The 21,561-nt window shown below is 42.4% G+C and overlaps 1 protein-coding gene across 2 annotated transcripts in view; it reads left to right on the forward strand.

The window, feature by feature from the left end:
• Positions 1 to 1,758: 1,758 nt before the first annotated feature.
• Positions 1,759 to 21,561, forward strand: part of LOC112214779 (mitogen-activated protein kinase kinase kinase 11) — a 42,129-nt gene continuing 22,326 nt past the window's right edge. For both annotated transcript variants that reach the window (XR_006078949.1, XM_024373792.2), the window contains exon 1: positions 1,759 to 3,684. Coding sequence is in view for 1 of the 2 variants with exons in the window: in XM_024373792.2 (XP_024229560.1) it covers positions 2,913 to 3,684 (772 nt within the window). In the remaining variant the exon portion in view is untranslated. The remainder of the gene's footprint in view (positions 3,685 to 21,561) is intronic.

Genomic DNA, 21,561 nt, shown 5'->3' on the forward strand with positions numbered 1-21,561 from the left:
TACTCCTATGACGTGTATAAACTTTTAAACAATGGCCGTTTGTCACCATAGCTGATGTGTGTTTTTGCCTGTCAAGGCCATGTCATCAACAGAGTAGGCAAGGTGATTGAAGTGCAGGCCAGCACAGGTCTGATCTGTGGGAGAGGTTTATTTGATTAGACACAGAGAGGAAATACTCTTTCTATTGTCACTCTGTGCACTGTTTACTCCCCTTCCCCTCTTCCCTCCTTATCTTTTCAGTTTGCTTTCATATTGTAAATGTAGCATTAGGCCTGTCTTAGCCACCAGGTCACAAAAACAACTGCATCCTTCCTGCACAAGCAATGAGTCGGTGCTGGGTAGCATGGGGTGGGGGATAATTTTTTACAAATTTAACTAGATTATTATTATTTACAATGATGGCCTACTGGGGAACAGTGGGTTAACTGCCTTGTTCAGGGGCAGAATTACATATTTGTGCCTTGTCAGCTCTGGGATTCGATCCAGCAACTTTTCGGTTACTGGCCCAAATCTCTAACCGCTAGGCTACCTGTCGCCTCAATAAATGGGATGGGGGATACATGTGGTGGGAGATGCATGGGTGGTGTTTGGTGGGGGAGTTGACTTTAGGAAGCAGCGGAGCAACAAGCACCTACCACGGGGCAGGGAAGCTATTAAAGACCAACACTGTTTCCACATAGCAGCACACAGCAAAGGTGCCCCCTCCCCCATCTACACTACAGTAATGACAAGGACAATTATCCCTGTTTCATATGACTGTATGATCAACCACAATATTATTTGAGACTATGTAACCCATTATAGGCCTCATGAACTCAATGACGATGTTTATATGCCAACATTTGCACATTGGACCGGACCACTAATTTGCCCCAAGGTAAAGAACAGCCTCGATTCGTTGGGTCAGGGACTATACAAGGTGTTGAAAGTGTTCCACAGGGATGCTGGCCCATGTTGACTCCAAAGCTTCCCACAGTTGTGTCTAGTTGGCTGGATGTCCTTTGGGTGGTGGACCGTTCATGATACACACGGGAAACTGTTGAGCGTGAAAAACCCAGCAGCGTTGCAGTTCTTGACACACTCAAACCGGTGCTCCTGGCACCTACCAACATACACTTACATATTTTGTATTGCCCATTCACCCTCTGACTGGCACACATACACAAGTCATGTCTCAATTGTCTCAAGGCTTAAAAATCCTTATTTTACCTGGATTCACCTGGTCAGTCTCTGTCACGGAAAGAGCAGGTGTCCCTTATGTTTTGTACACTCAGTGTATAACCTCATCCAGTTGTGACACTTGGCCCATAACAATTAGCGGCCCAATGACAATAAGGCTCCCTTGTGCGACATGCGTATTTATTTGGCACTCAGATATTCAAGTAAACCTCAAATGCAGAACACGGGTATTAGGAATTAGTCCGCATATTACTGCCCACTCCATCCTCTCTCGACCAGAGCGAGTTGTTGCTTTGTTTCTCTAATCTGGGCGCAGGGGTATATTCGCCGATTTTGTTGCAAAACGTTTCGTCTGTTGCAACAAAACCGTTTACTCCAAACGGGAAAAGTTTTGCAACGAAAACGAGAGCTTCTATTGGACAAATTCAGGTAGGTCCCTCCCAGATTTGTTCCGTTTGCTTCCGTTTGGTTCTTAAACGGTCAACTGTTTCCGTTGCAAGAAGTAATGAATACACCCCTGATTCTTTTCCTGTTGGGAAAAAGTTTCTAAACCCCACCCTCTTCTTTGATTGTAAGCACAGAGGTAGAGTGGTTCGAGAACGGGACGAGGGAAGACTGCTTAAGGAAGAGGGGACATGATAACAAATATTAATGCATTAATTATGACATTGATAATAACGACGAGCTTGCCAGGGCTTGGCACTAAAGTATCGTTACGCACAATACAGGATTTGTTTTTGGTGTGTGTTTCTCTTTTAGAAAACGTAGACTCCTAAGTAGGTTTGTACAACTCTTCCTGTTGCGAACTAGGTGGATATCAAGTTCTTATTGAAAATACATACGTGTACAATTGAGACATTGTATGTCACCACCGGGTAATATGGATACAGTTGCGCAAACAGGTGCGGGATTTGTTGACAGAACGCATAGAAGTTTTGGCCAGACACCGTTATTCGTGCTCATGGTTTAGGGCGAGTTGGTAAGCTCTGCAACTTGTCGTAAAGCACGGGGTTCTCAGGACTAAATGCGCCTTTCCTGCTATTCTTCTCCTCTTCTCAGCGCTTCCTGCTTATGGTGGCCACCGCACTTCATGGCTAAAAATGCAGAACTCAAAATGGACAGCTAAACGGAGTTGAACTCTTCCGTTGGGTTATTATTGTCCAATGATCTGGATATTCTACAACCACCTGATGCTCATTTTGGTATGATGTGATCCATCCTGTGTTCTACACGGTCGTGGTTTTGCTATAGTTGAATAAGTTCACCTTTATTTCATATCTCAAGAAGCAGCACCTAATCATTGGTCAATATGTGACAATTTGTGCTATAGTAATAGAGTAATTAAGTGAGCTATGTGCTCAAACCATGCATTGAGAAACCACACCACAACAGTTGAGTAGAAATTTGTTTTATGGAGACAATTCTGCCTTTTTACACATTGGCACACTTGGTAGGACTGTTCACATCCATGGCCTCTGTTTGATTGTTGCCGGCTCTAATGGAAACATATGCAGTCCATGTCATGTTGCATGAGATACATTTTCTATCCTGTTGTCTTTGAACACGGTTGTGTTCCTGTTGGCCAGGCCTTTGAACAAATTTCATTGGTCCCTGATGAGCCAACTAGACACAGACAAACAGGAGAGAGGCACAATAAAGTACATTATTGTACTTTCTTTTCAAAAACATACAGAATCAAACCCAGTGTCTGAACATCTGCTCGTTGTGGCTCCATGGAGCCGCTGAAGAACATTTTTACCCGCGGCCCACTGTCGAACTGGAAAGGTCTGGAACAATCACAAAAAGGGACCTTCACCAATCCCGTGTGGACGGCTTTATTCGACTATGAGGCGTCCGGTAAAGACGAGCTCACCCTCCACAAAGGGGACCTGGTGGAAGTCCTGTCACTGGACTCTGAGATATCCGGTGACGAGGGCTGGTGGGCGGGCAAGGTCAACAACAAAGTGGGCATCTTCCCCTCAAACTATGTCTCCTTCAAGCCTCCTTCATATGGGAAACTGCAGGGCAATGGAGTCGGCGTGGTTGGGGAGCTTGGGCCAGCCGTAGTGGGGGTGGGGGAGTTCGAACCCGAGGCCGTGGATTTCAGGGAACTGAGCCTCGAGGAGGTCATTGGGGTCGGCGGCTTCGGCAAGGTGTATCGCGGTACGTGGAGAGGTGGGCTGGAGGTGGCCGTGAAGGCGGCCCGCCAGGACCCAGACGAGGACATCAGCGTGACGGCCCAGAACGTGCGTCAGGAGGCCCGGCTGTTTGCCATGCTCACTCATCCCAACATCATCGCCCTCAAAGGGGTTTGCTTACAGGAACCCAACTTGTGCCTCATCATGGAGTACGCATCCGGTGGCCCGCTGAGCCGAGCGCTGGCTGGGCGCCGCATCCCGCCACACGTCTTGGTCAACTGGGCGGTACAGATTGCTAGAGGGATGCTCTACCTGCACACAGAGGCCATCGTTCCTGTCATCCATCGTGACCTCAAGTCTAACAACAGTAAGTCACCAAACTGGTCACATCCACAGTAGGCTGGTTTTGACGATGCACAGAGGTTAGAACATTGTTATAGACAACACTATAGAGAGCTAAAAGGCCAAACGGGTGTCAACTTCTGTGAATTACCACATTTCCTTAGTTCCATGACAAACTGTCAAATTCAGTTTCACCTGTTCAATTGTCTCTGAGTGAAATGGTTAGTCTTTCTATTTGCTGGGGAGCTTGACCTACAGGCCTCAGGACATTGTACTATAGGTTATATTGTTGCATTGCCAGAGGCTACACCTCACCACACACTTTCTTTGGCGAAGCTCACTTTTCTCCCCTCTCCACCACAATACCGGCTCTAATAGCTCACAAATTACAAGCACAAACATACACATTTGATTATTATTGTCCCTTCAAATGGCAAAATGGGACACTATTAATTCACTTTGGCTGCAGTCCAAAAGGGATTTCAATTTTGTCACAGGTTTTGTTGTGTTTGCTCTTGGCTTGATCTCACAGGGAGCGTGGGAAACGAGATGATTATTTGGACAGAGCATCTCCCTCTCTGTTGCGCTACGTTATTGCTTCATGTCATGTGAGCACTGTAGCCTGTATACATACAACAGAAAGAAGAGAGCTCTCAGTCTGAGGAGATTGTCAAACGTCTAGCGAGCATTTCTCGATAATGAGACCAGCCGCTTCACAAGCAAAGGTCAAGAATTCTAGTGGGTGAATTTTAAAGACCGTCAGAAGTCACACTTTGAACTTTGATGACGTTCATTGCGAGAATGGCCGTGATGTAGATTTATGTAGGTGTTTTGGGCTCTAGCTTTGGCCATCTAGGCCCTTCCATGGACCTTGTCATTAAACCACATCAAATCGATGCAATGAAGGTGATGCAGAGAGAATTCAACCCTCTCAAACCAAACGCTTCTCGGAACTGTCAGGCTGAGAGACTTGATAGTCAAAACACAAGGCCACCTGAATTCACACAGAGTCAAAATTATGATAATAATGGTTTTGCCAAGTCCGATAATCCCTGTCAGTGGCTTGGCAATATCTGTAATGGTTCAGAGTTTGTTTTTGTTCCACATCCCCTCCTTTTCCATTCGTTCAGATCACCACAGACCCACTTCCATCTTGGATAATCTCTCTGTGCAGCCGTGTTACGTTAGGCAAACAGAAAAAGATCAAGGTAGTGTTTTTGTTAGACGAGACCGACACCACTTCGGAGAATATGGACCATGGTAGGTCTCGTCTTAGTTCTACACCCAATTTCAAGGTTTTCGGTCACACCAAACACTAAGTAGGACAAAGTATCACTGTTTCAGTCCATCACCTAAATCTTCCTCATTAAGAGGCAAGCCAGCAGCTGGGAGAATCCCGGGTCTGACGGGAAAATAATCTGTTTGGGAGTGAGCTGGCAACCGGAGGGTAACTGGTATAAAATCCTGGATGCCATTGCCTTGCCTGACGTTGTGCCCTTTAGCAAGGCACTTAACCCCCCACAGCAACTACTCCACGAGCGCCCAGTATGGCAGCCCCCTGCCTCAACCTCTCCAACCTGTATGTTTGCCTATTGGAGGGGTTGGGATAAAGCAGAAGTCACATTTTAGTTGGACATTGTGTACAATTGACAAATCAAGTCAATCTTAACTTGTTCCCACACACTCCCCTCCACTCTCATTCTCCACTGTTCTGACTGAACAGACATCAACGAATCCACTGGACTGGAAAATCTCCCTGTTGCGCAAATATATATATATATATGTTTTAATGTAGGGTTTGTAGGCTATATGGAGCAACACAACCAACACAGTCCCTCCTTTGTGATGTAAAGATGTTATCTCTGCACTACCTCCTGCCTCTTGTTTTTTGTTAGTTTCTTTCTTCTCTGAAGCTTTGTCCCAGACCTGCCTATACTTGTCTCTCTGTTGTGGCAGTGAGCAATATACAGTTGTTTGGGGAAAGGGAGGTCTGTGTTCGCTCCCGATGGGTTTCAAAAGACACAATCTGTTCCTATAGAGAGAGCGAGAGAACAAGGGCTTGGTTTCTTCAGTGTTTCACCGATCATTTCAAAGTGTACAGGAGAACCACCCCTTTAATCAAATCAAATTATATTGGTCACATCCCATACACATATTTATCAGATGTTGTTACGGGTTTAGCGAAATGCTTTAAGGGTTCAAGGAAAGGTAGAGAGGCGCACAAGTTGGCGGCCATTGAAGGAACATTGAGGTGTTCGAGCTTCTAAAAATAATCACAAACCATTGATCCACAACGAAGTTCCTGCTATTAGGTGAACTGTGAAATGGGTAGTGTAGAGATGTGGTCTTAAGGGCAGATATTCAGAAGAATGCAGAAGGTTCTGGTGCAAAGGTGTCCAATTTTTTATTTCTAGTGTTCAATAGTGATAGCCGGCGAAGACCCCTATTAGCAGGAACAGAACCTGGTAATACCTGGATGTAGGATGGGACATAAACCTAACAACTTCAATGACTAATTTCTCTGAACAGGGGGAAAGAATCATCACCAAATTCACTGAGAATACATTACATAGGATGAAGAATCAATACTCTGAGCCGCATCTCAATACTACTTGTCAGACATATAAACCTGATACTATATTTTGTCGGGGTGGGCGTGGGGTGTCTGTGGGCTGCTTTTGACAATTTCTTTGGATTCCTCATGTCTTATTCATTGTTAGAAAAAATAATCAATACTCTGAGCCGCAGCTCTATACTACTTGTCAAACAGAAACCTGATACTATATTTTGTTGGGATGGGCGTTGGGTGTCTGTGGGCTGCTTTTGACAATTTCTTTGGATTCCTCATGTCTTATTCATTGTTAGAAAAACGTTTGGTTCAAATCTGATGTTAGGTAATATAATTGAATATAATATGAATACTACAAATTAAAATGACCAATTTGGGCACAATCAATCAATTTAGTTTAATTTCTCAAAGATCAAAATCTATTTCAACAAAATAATTTTGCCGGAATGCTCATTTGATATGTTTATAACGACATAAATTATTTCAGAACAATCTGAGATGGTGGGTGTCATTTAAAGACATTTAAAGTGAATTAAAATAGTTTTTTTTAGTGCACTGTTGCAACAATAGAGCTGTGTTTAGGGTGACAAGACACTATTTATAGCTGTAGAGATTTGAAAGGAGAAGAGCTTGTAGCTTTGTGCTGTAGTTACACATCAGTGGAGCGTACTGATTGAACAGGACCATTGAAGAAAGTGCACACAGAAGATGGCCTTGAATGCAGGCCAGAGGCCATCACTGGAAAGTAGATGCAGAGAGACACACACACCAGAGTGAGCGTGTACACGTATACACAGGGCTGGATTAAGAAATCATGAGCCCCGGGGATTTTAGAAACGCATTTCATGCAAATCTACCCCTCGTTTACATGGTAAAAGACATTAGCTGAATCTTTTTTTTAATACCACACAAATGACCTAAATGATTGGCTACTCTGACACTGAGAAACGGAGCTCAATCTGGCTACTAAATACAATTTCCAGTGGCACACTGACTCGCCTAATGTTGAAGATGAAGCCATAGGTTACTCACTGATGGCCGACGCGCTCGTCATTGCAATAGCCCATCTCAAGATGAGCTACTTTGAAAAACAGTTCTGCTGTTAGCCGCAAATAAAATTTGCAAAAGGCAAACCGGCAGCTGCAGCAACTATAGAAATATAATCTATAGATGGCAGTTCCCATTCAAGTCAGGAATGGCATCCAATGCTAGTGTGCCCATGAGTTTAGCAGTGAGATTGCCAGGGTCAGAGGTTACAAAACCCATGTATGGATTGCATGTCTATGGCCACAATGCAACAAACTGTAGCCTATATTTGGCTCACATGCTGCCAAAACTGCAGCCTTCTGGACTGTAGGGATACCGGTAACTGCCAAAATAAAGGCGTAAACAAGGGACACTTTAGTAAATAAGGGATACAAAATTATATGTTATGGTGTGGGGTGCATTTTCCTGGCATGGTTTAGGGCCACTTGTAGAATCTATACCAAGGTGCATTGAAGCTGTTCTGGCAGCTCGTTGTGGCACAACACCCTTTTAAGACCTTTTATGTTGGTGTTTCCTTATTTTGGCAGATACTTGTATGTGCTTGTGATAACTTGATTCACAGTTGTTACAGTATATAATTCCTTAATATTGTATAAAAAAATATATATATATATAGTACCCGTCAATTTTGGACACACCAACACATTCCATGGTTTTTCTTTATTTTTACAATTTTCTACATTGCAGAATAATAGTGAAGACATAAACTATGAAATTACACATATGGAATCATGTAGTAACCAAAAAAGTGTTCAACAAATCAAAATCTGTTTTATATTTGAGATTCTTCAAAGTAGCCACCCTTTGCCTTGATGACAGCTTTGCACACTCTTGGAATTCTCTCAACCAGCTTCACCTGGAATGCTTTTCAAACAGTCTTGAAGGAGTTCCCACATATGCTGAGCACTTGTTGGCTGATTGTGGAGGCCAGGTCATCTGATGCAGCACTCCATCACTCTCCTTCATGGTCAAATCGCCCTTATACAGCCTGGAGGTGTGTTGGGTCATTGTCCTGTTGAAAAACAAATGATAGTGGGACTAAGCGCAAACCAGATGGGATGGCGTATCGCTGCAGAATGCTGTGGTAGCCATGCTGGTTAAGTGTGCCGTGAATTCTAAATAAATTATCTACGATTGTCACCAGCAAAGCACCCCACACCATCATACTTCCTCCTCCATGCTTCACGGTGGGAACCATGCATGCGGAGATCATCCGTTCACCTACTATGCGTCTCACAAAGACACGGCAGTTGGAACCAAAAATCTCAAATTTGGATCAGATTAAAGGACAGATTTCCACCGGTCTAATGTCCATTGCTCATGTTTCTTGGCCCAAGCAAGTCTCTTCTTATTGATGTCCTTTGTTGTGGGTTCTTTGCAGCAATTTGACCATGAAGGCCTGATTCACGCAGTTTACTCTGAACAGTTGATGTTGAGATATGTCTGTTACTTGAACTCTGAAGCATTTATTTGGGCTGCAATTTCTGAGGCTTGTAATTCAAATGAACTTATCCTCTGCTGCCGAGGTAACTCTGGGTATTCCTTTCCTGTAAGCGTTCCTCATGAGAGCCAGTTTCATGATGGTTTCTGCGACTGCACTTGAAGAAACTTTCAATCCCTACCTTGTCACAAGACAACTGATTCGCTCAAATGCATTAAGAAGGAAAGAATTTCCACAAATTAAATTTGAACAAGGCACACCTGTTAATTGAAATGCATTCCAGGTGATTGGTTGAAGTTGGTTGAGAGAATGCCAAGAGTGTGCAAAGCTGGCATCCAGGCGAAGGGTGGCTACTTTGAAGAATCTCAAATATAAATATATAAAATAAGCCTTTTTTTTTAGTTACAACATGATTCCATCTGTGTAATTTCATAATTTCGATGTCTTCACTATTTTTCTACAATGTAGAAAATGGTAAAAATAAAGAAAAACCCTTGAATGAGTAGGTGTGTCCACAATTTTGACTGGTACTGTATATAATTAAGTGTCTTAAATACAATAAAAAATGTAGAGATATATAATAATTTTTTGCTGCCTCTTGGGCCCCTCACGGGCCTGGGCCCAGGAGGGGCCCGGTAAGCCCCTGTATTAATCCGATACACACACACACACCTCCACATCAGTCAGTCATTGACACATTGGCCTTCAGATGCACACAATCGGTCGTAAACACATTGTCACACATACACTATGAATACACACTTATAATTAGAGGTCGACTGATTATGATCTTTCAACGCCGATACCGATTATTGGAGGACAAAAAAAGCAGATACCGAATAAAATGCAAATGAATTACTTAAAAATTATACAATGTGATTTTCTGGATTTTTGTTTTAGATTCCGTCTCTCACAGTTGAAGTGTACCTATGATAAAAAATTACAAACCTCTACATGCTTTGTAAGTAGGAAACACTGCCGATTTTGCAGGTTATCAAATACTTGTTTTCCCCACTGTATATACACACACACACACATTTTTGTAATAATTACAATTGCAACAATACTGAATGAACAATGAACACTTTTATTTTAACTTAATATAATACATAAATAAAATCAATTTAGTCTCATAACATGAATGATGAATGTTAAACAAAAACTGTAATTTCTATATGCAGGAAATCCTATTTTAGTAATGGGCATGGTAAGAATTGACTACCAAAGTGCGAGTCAATTCCATGCCACCTTCTAGCAACATCTGAAAAGCGGTTCCTTCATTCATTTATTCCATAGGATATTTTTAGATTCACTTAAAATAAGGTCTGTGTTTCGTGTAGGCTTACACCACCTTGCCAATTTTACAACTGTGTAGATATCCATAGGACAAGGTAACTCTGATCAATATTGGCTAAATATAAGCAAAGAATTTTTTTTGAAGAGTGGATTTATGAAAATATGTTGACAAACGTTACCTTATCCTAGTGAGATTTACACAGGTATCAAAAACGCTGAGGCGGTTTAAGCACGAAACACAGACCTTTATATGAAGTAGATCAAGACCTTTTCTATGGAAGACATGAACGGTAAAATAACGAAGGAACCCCTTTCAAGTTCAGCCGCAAGTTATTACAGGAATTATAACGCGTCGACTATTTCTCTCTAAACCATATACCTTTGACTATTACGAGCCTGCTGCTGCCTACCACCCCTCAGTCAGACTGCTCTATCAAATATCAAATCATAGACTTAACTATAATAAACACACACAAATACGAGCCTTAGGTCAAATCCGGAAACTATCACCTCGAAAACAAAATGTTTATTCCGTTCCGTATTTTATCTAATGGGTGGCATCCATGAGTCTAAATATTCCTGTTACATTGCACAACCTTCAATTTTATGTCATAATTACGTAAAATTCTGGCAAATTAGTTAGTTCGCAAAGAGCCAGGCGTCCCAAACTGTTGCATATACCCTGACTCTGCATGCAATGAATGCAAGAGGTGAGACAATTTCACCTGGTTAATATTGCCTGATAACCTGGATATCTTCTAGCTAAATATGCAGGTTTAAAAATATATACTTGTGTATTGATTTTAAGAAAGGCATTGATGTTTATGGTTAAGTACTCATTGGAGCAACGACAGTCATTGATTGTTTTTTATAAGATAAGTTTAATGCTAGCTAGCAACTTACCTTGGTTTACTGCATTCGCATAACAGGCAGGCTCCTCGTGGAGTGCAATGTAATCAGGTGGTTAGAGCGTTGGACTAGTTAACTGTAAGGTTGCAAGCCTGGATCCCCCGAGCTGACAAGGTAAAAATCTGTCGTTCTGTCCCTGAACGAGGCAGAACGTTCCTAGGCCGTCATTGAAAATAAGAATGTGTTCTTAACTGACTTGCCTAGTTAAATAAAGTTGTATTTTTTATTTTCTACAAAAACAACTTCTTTTTTTAATCGGCGCCCAAAAACACCGATTTCCGATTTGTTATCTTGAAATCGGCCCTAATTAATCGGCCATTCCGATTAATCGGTCGACCTCCACTTATAATAGTACATGGGACTTATATGCCACTTTTCAATGACCCGAAGTCGCTCTACGTTTGTAGAACGAGATCAATACAAGGCCAGACTAACAGCAGGAAGAAACACACATGAAACAAAGAGAGTGTGTGCGCACGCACTCTGGAGCTTGGCCAACTATAGTTGGAAATCACATGGAAAATGCCACACTAAGCATTGGTGGAGTCAAACTAAGCTTAATTGTCTTTTCAAGAGGAACAACAGTTTAAAAACCGGTTGATAGCTTCCAATTAATTTCCAGGAATATTGCGTCTGTCTGTGTGGTGCGTGCGTTTGTCAATCACTCTGTGTGTAGCCAGTTGATGTGATAACCGTCTTGTGGGTTGACAGAAATACTTTCCCCAAAACCTTAAATGTTATCTGCAAAGTAGACTTACCTGGCAGAAGTAAATCTATTATTTGTTATTTGCAAACTTTGCCATGAAATGATCAGCAGCAGTACAGAACCATCGCTAGACTGGCACATTAGACCACATTCCTCACTCGCTAGATCCCCCCCCCAAAAAAAAAAAATCACATTTGTTAATTTTCTTCCAGACCAAAAAAAATAATGGTATTCAGATGTGGTTTAAGCATTGACATGGACTTAGAACATCCAATTTATTTCATTGTTTCTCTATAAACAATTGTAATTTTGAGAGTGAAGAACAATTTTTTTTTTTTAAACCAGAAAAAATATAACTGAGAAAACAACAATTTGAGAAAATTTAAAACCGTTTTCAAAATAAACAATGTATAGGGCTCCCTTAGTTATTTATCAACCATCATTCTACCAGGTATATTGACAGAACTTACTGCACTAAGGACCCGAGAACAGTCGCAAAGGAGAAGAATGTGCCTATTTAAAGGAGCTCTCATGCTAGAAAATGTTTAAATAAATCTTGGATCAACACTTTTTTCCCCTGAGTGGACAAGCATCTGACACAGCTGTGCACCACCAGCATGTTTTCACTCCGGGCCCCAATGCAAAACATCCCCTGTGTTATTCTGCCCTCACAGACACTTGCAGTCTCTCGCTACTCACACACAGCAACATTCCCAAGCTCACTGAGGGGAATTATGAGGGCAATTTGGACATTTAGCCCACAGTGGTGGCATGTAAGGTATTCAGTCCAGGAAATAGACATATTGAACTTGATAAACTCCTAAAATGCATAGTGACTTCTATTATCTGTAACAGGGGTTGCTGCATCAATAGACTTGCTTTGCGAGTCACCGGTATGTAGGTGGAGACTACAGAGTCAAGCAATACTAAGCTAAAGAGTGCTGATCTTGGATCAGGTCCTGTTTGTCCATGTCATCTTATTCATTACGATCTTACTCTGAGACGCTGTAAGAAGACGAGCCCTGGTATGGACATTAGAAAGAGAATCCGAGAGGAATTTTATGTAAATAGAAGTACAGTGCCTTCTGAAAGTATTCACAACCCTTTTACTTTTTCCACATTTGAACATTTTAAATTTAGATTTTGTGTCACTGGCCTACACACAATTTTCCCTATTGTCAAAGTGGAATTATGTTTTTAGAAATGTTTAAAAAGTAATTAAAAATGAAAAGCTGAAATGCCTTGTGTCAATAAGTATTTAACCCTTGAAGTTATGGCAAGCCTAAGTTCAGGAGTAAAACTCTGCTTAATAAGTTGCATAGACTCACTCTGTGGGCAATAATAGTGTTTAACATGATTTTTGAATGACTACAGAATCTCTGTACCCCACGCATATAATTATCTGTAAGGTCCATCAGTCGAAGAGTGAATTTCAGACACAGATTCAACCACAAAGACCAGGGAGGTTTTCCAATACCTCGCAAAGATGGGTAAAAAAAAAAAGCAGACATTGAATATCCCTTTGAGCATGGTGAAGTTATTAGTTACACTTTGAATGGTGTATCAATTCACCTAGTCACTATAAAGATACAGGTGTCCTTCCTAACTCAGTTGCTGGTGAGGTAGGAAACCGCTCAGGGATTTCACAATGAGTTCCATGGTGATTTTAAAACAATTACAGAGTTTAATGGCTGTGATAGGAGAAAACTGAGGATGGATCAACAACATTGTAGTTACTCCACAATACTAAACTAAATGACAGAGTAAAAAGAAGGAAGCTTGTACAGAATAAAAATATTCAAAAACACGCATTCTGTTTGCAATAAGGCACTAAAGTAAAACTGCAAAAAAAAAATGGCAAAGAAATTACATTTATGTCCTGAATACAAAGTGTTCTGTTTGGGGTGAACACAACACATCACTGAGTGCCACTTTTCATATTTTCAAGCATGGTGGTGGATGCATCATGTTATGGGTATGCTTGTCATTGGCAAGGACTAGGGAGTTTTTTTGGGGAGATACAAATAAACAGAATAGAGCTAAGCACAGGCAAAATACTAGAGGAAAATTTGGTTCAGTCTGCTGTCCAACAGACACTGGGAGACGAATTCACCTTTTCAGGAGGACAATAACCTATAACACAAGGCCAAATATACACTGGAATTGCATACCAGGACAACATTGAAGGTTCCTGAGTGGCTTAGTTGCAGTTCTGACTGAATTTGGCTTGAATAACTATGGCAAGACTTGAAAATTGCTGTCTAGCAATGATCAACAACCAACTTGACAGAGCTTAAAGAATAATGTGCAAATATTGTACGATCCAGGTGTGGAAATACTTTCTCTTAGAGACCACCAGAAAGACTCACAGCTGTAATCGCTGCCAAAGGTGACTCTAACACGTATTGACTCAGGGGTGTAAATACTTATGTACAGGAGTTATTTCTGTATTTCATAGTTAACATATTTTTTAGAAATGTTTGAACATTTATTTTCACGTTGTAATAGTTACATTTTTTAAATCCATTTTGAATTCAGCCTGTAGAACAAAAAATGTGGACTAAGTCTAGGGGTATGAATACTTTCTGAAAGCACTGTGATGGTTAGAGAGAGGGCATCACAGTTATGGCCGATTTAGTCATTTGAAATAAAGTGGTTTGTTAAGTAGGTCATGGGATGAGTCGGAAGAGACGGTCCTCGTAAATTCAAATCAATAACTACTCTGCATTTTAAAATTGCAAACAAGCTATTCTCTATTTGTGGCTTGAAATACAACTAGGAAGAAATCCTGGTCTTGTAGATGGAAACAGGTTGAAATGCTAAATGTAACCACAAATCAATTGAATAAATTACCTTGCTATTAGTTAATTCCAATCTTCTATATTAATTCTCCAACCAATCAAGGTTTTTTTCTACAAATACCTTTGTCACAAAGTGCATAGTTTCGCTTACTGTCCATGTTGAGACAACAAAGTTCAAAACCCCCCAACTATAGCATAGCCGACACAGAGGGTGGCAAGGAAAAACTCCCTCAGTCTTGATTGGAACAAACCTGTACTTATCCTTTCGCTGACATTGGCATATCCTCAATGCCAGCGTGTTGCTGCAAGACAGGCATCACCTGTGATGGGGTGGCGGTACCAGGCTCTGTGGAGGAGTTCAACCAGGGCAAGGCTCCGGTGTGTTTCCCTTGGCACAGTGTCTGACTGGCTGTGATAAGAGTTCACTAGGCCCAGGCCCCCCCTCTCTTTATTTTGGAAATGCCGGCAGGCTGCATCCGGAGATCCCAGGCTCTGATTGGGTTGGGGGGGGCAGGATGGTGAAGGGGATGGTGGAGCAGGTAGGAGTTGGCACGGGATTCCCTTTCACGCACTGCAGGCCCCATTGGGTAACTCTGGCTTGGATTCACACATGCATTGATACACACGCATATACACAGACACACACACACACACACACACACAACCTCCCTACACACACACAATCCCCCTATACACACACTTGACTAATGTTCCAGAATAATAATATGCTGTATAGAACAGGGAGCTTTAGGATGACGGCCCGAACAACAGAACTCCAGGGGACGAGAGGGGACAACGAGGCACTGTAAGGTCACACCAAACAGGATGTGAGAGGATTCCAAAACCCAGGAAATTGTTGAATTTTTATCCAGGTTTAGGCTAACATTTGGTTTCTCTCACTAGCTTGGTTTGGAATCTTTTCTACAGTGATCCGAAGGCAGTTGTCATGTAGATAGAGAATTCTCACCACTGTCTTGTGAAATGCTAAAAGGATCAGTCTGATATTTGGCTAGAAACATTTGACACATTTTCCTGTATTATGTTTCCATCTCTGTACCTGAGCATGTGTATATGCAGTTGTTGTATTAGAGTTGAGGGATACTTATCATACTTCTACATTTCTGTTTGGCTCTCAGTCAGTTGAAACTGATTTATCTGTTGCAGTGCTGTTCTACCCGACTGTGCAAACATTGGAGAGTGTTTAGTCAGCCAAACCTTGATTAGCTAGGTAGGTCAACGCACGACATGGGACCAATGCATTGTACCATGTTTTAAAAAGGGGTAGTTAAAAAGGAAGTGACTGCCCACTTACCACCAGCTACGTCTGACACAACCTCCTGACCTCGACCCCTGATTGACCCCTTGGCGACCCCCACATTCTGGATTTCCCAGAATACCAGAGAGGAAGAGGTGAAGTGATAGGGTTGACTCCGCCCCCAAATTAGTCTGTGCGAGCATATAGCCTTGAGCAGACCAAGTGGGGAATATTTTATATAGGAGTTGTGCTTGTTGTTCACATACGTGTCTGCCCTCTCATTTCCAGAATGTTTCCGACTCCTGCCTTCCGCCTTTGCGGACATTTTTTCATATTGTTAGAGCAGGCAGTCCAATATCTCGTCAATATATAGAGGATACTCAGCGAATGGAGGTTAAACTTCAACAACTGGCAGCCATTTTGGCTCCAGTAGTTTGTGTTAGCTAGCGTTGGTTAATAGGTGAGTTATCTCAGGCCCTTGGTGCATTACATGATGCAGAGATCATCAACTCTCTCAGACAGCGTTGATGTTATTGTTGATGTTAGCATCACTGTGATTTGGACATGTATCTTCTGTCTCTGTCTCTCTTCTGCCTCGGTCTCTGTTTCTGTGTCTCTCTTTTCTGTCTGTCTCCCTCCCTTTCCCTCAGAGTTTGAGGTTGCCAGACTGTCTGTCAGCCTATGGCTCCGTCCCTCAGGGGACAAAGCTCTCGTTCTTCCCGGGGAAAGCCCCCCACCCCTGCCGGAATTCTCCCTCGCCTACGGACAGAGAGCAGATCCGGCCCAAACCCACAGGAGGGGAGGGCAGAGAGAGAGGAAGATATGGAGAGAGATTAACAGTAGAGACAGATGACCACTTTATGAGTTACTGATCAGTGTCATGCTACTAATGAATTTAGTTGTCAACGCAGGTGAGGCCTTATTCCGTAACGTTGCAAAAAGAACAAACCCATATCTGTGTAAGTACAAGCTACATTTATTGGAATGGCATGCCTCTGGAGAACGCAAATGTGTGTTCTCTGATACGCTGCTGAGAACGTGGAATAGGCCCACAGCCCTTCCTTGGTTGTGATGCCTGGCGTGCATATCAGTGCTAACTCGCTCACTCACCCACACTCATGAGATGTAATGTTTTTTATTTTTAGTTAATTTCACCTTTATTTAACGTTGTAGGCTAGTTGAGAACAAGTTCTCATTTACAACTGCGAACTGGCCAAGATAAAGCAAAGCAGTGCAACACACACAACAGAGTTAAACATGGAATAAACAAGCATGAAGTCACTACTTACTACCCTGTAACACGTTAAATAGCTTGAGTTCCCTTAGATAAGATAAGGCATTAGGAAACCTTTCTTCCCACAATGCAATGCAACAGAGCAAAATATCTTGTTTCCCATATAGGGATCTATTGTATACAGGGCCAGTAAATACATTTCTCTGCTCCTGAGAGAGTCATTTCAGTATGTGACTACCTACTCTGTTTTCTGAACAACAAACTATACCAAACAGAGTCCTGTTGCCATGGGGATGGAGCAGCCGTCTTTCGGGCGTCTGTTTGGTTGCCCTGCCTGTGTCAGGGGGTTGATTGTTTGGAGCTGGGCAGAGAGGCAGGTACCACCTGACTTGCCTAGTTAAATAAAGGTTAAATAAAAAAAATACCATAAAATAGCGACATTTGATGGATGGAATGGAGACTCGTTTTATTGTTGTTTACGTTTCGCTTACAAGGCTTTTCCAAGACGAGGACTCATCATGCAGCTAACAACATTGACAAAGAAAATTCTCCTGTCTAAGGTCTCATATCTACCCCATTTGGTTTGTTTTTCTGTAGTTACCTGATAACCTATGATTCTTAGACAATGGTTTTACTGTAAATCCTCTGAATGAGAGGAAGTCTGACGCACATAAATGAGAAAAACGGTATGATTCTTGGAAAGACAAAATAGAGAGGTCAAGCGGGACGGAGGGCATTTGTCTGGTTCTCATCACACAATTTAATGCAATCAGCTCTCAACTGTGTCTATGTTCAGTTTTTAGATAGTCCTCCTAAGGCATCTCTGTGTTTACAATATGCATGTTTATTTGACGCTGTGTGTGACACTGCGTGTGTTGTTCCCATGTGCATACGCCTGTGTGTTCCGCTGTTCTCTCCATCTTTCTAGTAGTTGAAGTGTGTGGGTACGCGCACCAGAGCGAGCACTGTGTGAGGGTGCAGAGGTTACTGTTCATTGTGAGAGCTGAGCCTTTTCACGATACCCCCCCCCCTCACCCCAGACTCTTGTGATGCATTCCTTTGTGACGTCAAACATGGCACGCCCGCTGGGCTGCCAGGCAGATGTCTACAGAGGGAGGGATCCAGAGTGTGTTTGTGGGTGAAACAGAGAGAAAGCAAGAGAGACACAGAAAGAAAACATGCACTTATACTCTGAAATAAACTGAAAGTGTCTGAAAATAGCACAAGGCTTACTTCCCTGTAACACTTTAAATTCTTCCATAATGCAGACTCTCTCTGTCTGGACTTTGGATGCCTGTCATTCACCCTGAAGATGCCTATTTGGGCAGTGAAGGAGGAGGGCATGGGGTTGGTCAAATCCTACCGCATGTTTGGCTTATTTCCAGAGCTTCAACCTCTTCATCTCACACCAGAGAGAGCATATCCACACCAGAGAGAGCATATCCACACCAGAGAGAGCATATCCACACCAGAGAGACATATTGAATGTGCATAAAACCCATCATAGTCTGCGTTGTTTTAATATTATATTCCCCCGGGAGAAATTATGGTGCCTGTAAGTGTGACATAGTCTATTTAAAACAAGTTGTTTGTTTGTTTTGTTTAGAATTTGATTAGAATTATTTGTTCTTTTTTTTAGGCCTTATCAATAATTAATTTAATCTTGCTTATTGACAATGTTCGGCATGTCCTTGCTCAGCCATAATGTTATTTACAGTAGGCCTTGCCCCTATATCAGTGTGCCAACTCAACATAATATGACACGTGTTACACAAGATGGGGATTTAGAAAGAGAGGGAGAGCGCACGAGAGAAAAGCACACTTGGATACATTGGTAAACTATGCTTAGTTTAGCTCTAACACCGTGCCCCAAACTGCCGCTCTAATGAGTCAGCGTTATAATGATGTAATTACGTGTTGAAGGTCTCCATTGGGTATCTCTTCGTGGACCGAGTTCCTCTTAGGAGGTTTAGCCGACAACCTTCTCGGGTGGCGGCACCTTCTTCGTTACCGGGTGTAAGTCTCTGATTGTCCACACGATGTCAGTGTCCTTTCTCTTAGTGGTCTGTTCCCTCGCACTCGTTTTGTGAGAGTGGACTTCTGAGGAGGCTAATCAGCCGTGTCGACGCTCCCAGCTTGGCTAGGAGGAGACGTGTAGACAACCGATGATTTGAAGAGAATAACTGGCTGGTTCTTCTTGAATTCCCCTTTTTTAGATACAGTAATCAACCGTAGCCTTGATTGTTTAGAGGTTCCTTTGCCCTCTTCCTCGCGTTGCGTTTGTGGGGTTGCGACTTATCTTAGATCACGCTGCAGCTGTGGTCCGTTTTAGTCTGATGTGTAAATTAACTCATGTTTTATACCCCAGGGTAGAAAGGGGCGTTTCCGTCTTTATGACTATTATACTTTCTCTGGGATGTATCTAGTTACGAGGCATTATCTTTGATCTGGACATTTTCTGCACAACCCTCAGTATGTAAACATCATGTACATATTATGAAAACTCTTCAAGTTACACTGTTTTCGTTATAACGTCCTCATTTAACTTTTAATAACATAGCAGAAACAACATTCATTTTCATATTCCATCTATCGTTGTTACCACCATTTCGGCTGATGAAATATATTGTCCCAAAGTCCATTTATTACATGTTACCGTTCTGAGGTAGATTATCCATAGGCCCACCATACATTCCAACCCTCCAGATTGAGATGAACATTGAGAGGGGTCATAACCCCCCTGTGATCCATGGTAACCTGACCCGAACAGGCCAGTCATGACACATAATATATTATCAGTGTAAAACTACAATGTTGGGTTGTTAAAATAGAGCCCATGGGGCCCCCCGAGTGGCACAGTGGTCTAAGGTACTGCATCGCAATGCTTGAAGTCATCATTACAGACCTGGGTTCGATCCCAGGCCATGTCACAACTGGTCGTAACCATAGGGTGGCGCACAATTGGCCCAGCTACGTTAGGGGAGGGTTTGGTCGGGGGGGCTTTTCTTGGCTCATTGCGCTCTAGCGAGCTGGGCGCCTGCAGGCTGACTTCAGTCATCAGTTGAACGGTGTTTCCTCCGATACATTGGTGCAGCTGGCTTCCGGGTTAAGTGGGCAGGTGTTAAGGAACTCGGTTTGGCGGGTCATGTTTCGGAGGACTCATGACTCGACTTTCGCCTCTCCCGAGCCTGCTGGGGAGTTGCATCAATTGAGACAAGATTGAAATTGGGGTGAAAAAAAGGGGGTAAAATAATAAAATACAATAAAATAGAGGCCATATCTTAGCCATCTAAAACTACAATGTTGGTTTGTTCTTTGTATTATAAGTGTGACCTCCCTGATCTAAGAGTAAAGGGGAAGAGTGTGTGGCTTAAGACTTGTCTTGCATGGAAGTTTCTCAATTATGCAGGAAAAGTGCTGAATCCCCTTTTGCAATGATGCATTTAATTGGATTATAATTACTTAATGTATTTAATAGTTTAATAAGAGTGTTGAGGAAATCTTTCTTCATTTCTTCATTCCCACTTTCCTTTGAAGCCAGTACCAGTGTAAATTAGGGCTGACCCCAAATAGTTGACTGGTTGTTTGGTCGACCGAGATTGTTTTAGTTGAGCAGTAACAAATATATGTACAGTATTTGCGCCCATCTCTGCGAACTCATCCATGATGGAGGCCTCGACTAAAAGCCCATTTATGCTTGATCCAAAAATGTGGTCGTCGCCTCCAGAGGCCAAATCGAGCTCTGTACCGCATCGCCATGCGCCTCCCAAATGTTGTGACAATGCAGAGGGCTCTGTATAGCTCCACATTGACATCCTGTATAAACACAAACTCACTTCCTTGACAACAGCGCTGCACTTCTCTGGGAAGGGCAAGAAGTATGAATGCTCTGACGTATCATCATAAATGCTGCATGGCCAATGCAGACTTTGGATTGACCATGCGCCCAGATGCACAATGCACATCCCTCTCCAGAATGCGCGCTCTCCCGCCAATTTGTGCACATTTATTGTTACATAACTTCATTGTGTGAATTGTTTGCGTTGGATTGTTAGTGTATATCAATTCCCCATTACATACCGTGCATTCGGAAAGTATTCAAACCCCTTGACTTTTTCCACATTATGTTACATTACAGCATTATTCTAAAATGGATTTTAAAAAGTTTTCCCTCAATCTACACACAATGTCCCATAATGACAAAGCAAAAACAGGTTTTTATAAATAAATAAAAATCATTTGCATGAGAATTCAGACCCTTTACTCAGTACTTTGTTGAAGAACCTTTGGCAGCGATTACAGCCTCGAGCCTTCTTTCGTATGACGCTACAAGCTTGGCACACCTGTATTTGGGGAGTTTTCTCCCATTCTTCTCTGCAGATCCTCTCAAGCTATGTCAGGATGGGTGGGGAGTGGTGCTGCACAGCTATTTTTAGGTCTCTCCGATCAGGCTCAAGTCCGGGCTCTGGCTGGGCCACTCAAGGACATTTAAAGATTTGTCCTGAAGCAACTCCTGTGTTGTCTTGGCTGTGTGCTTAGGGTCATTGTCCTTTTGGACGGTGAACCTTCTCCCCAGTTTGAGAACCTGCTCCAGAGCGTTCAGGACTTCACCAAGGATCTCTCTGTACTTTGCTCCATTCATCA

This window comes from Oncorhynchus tshawytscha, linkage group LG15 (genome assembly GCF_018296145.1).
Source record: "Oncorhynchus tshawytscha isolate Ot180627B linkage group LG15, Otsh_v2.0, whole genome shotgun sequence".
Taxonomy (NCBI): domain Eukaryota; kingdom Metazoa; phylum Chordata; class Actinopteri; order Salmoniformes; family Salmonidae; genus Oncorhynchus; species Oncorhynchus tshawytscha.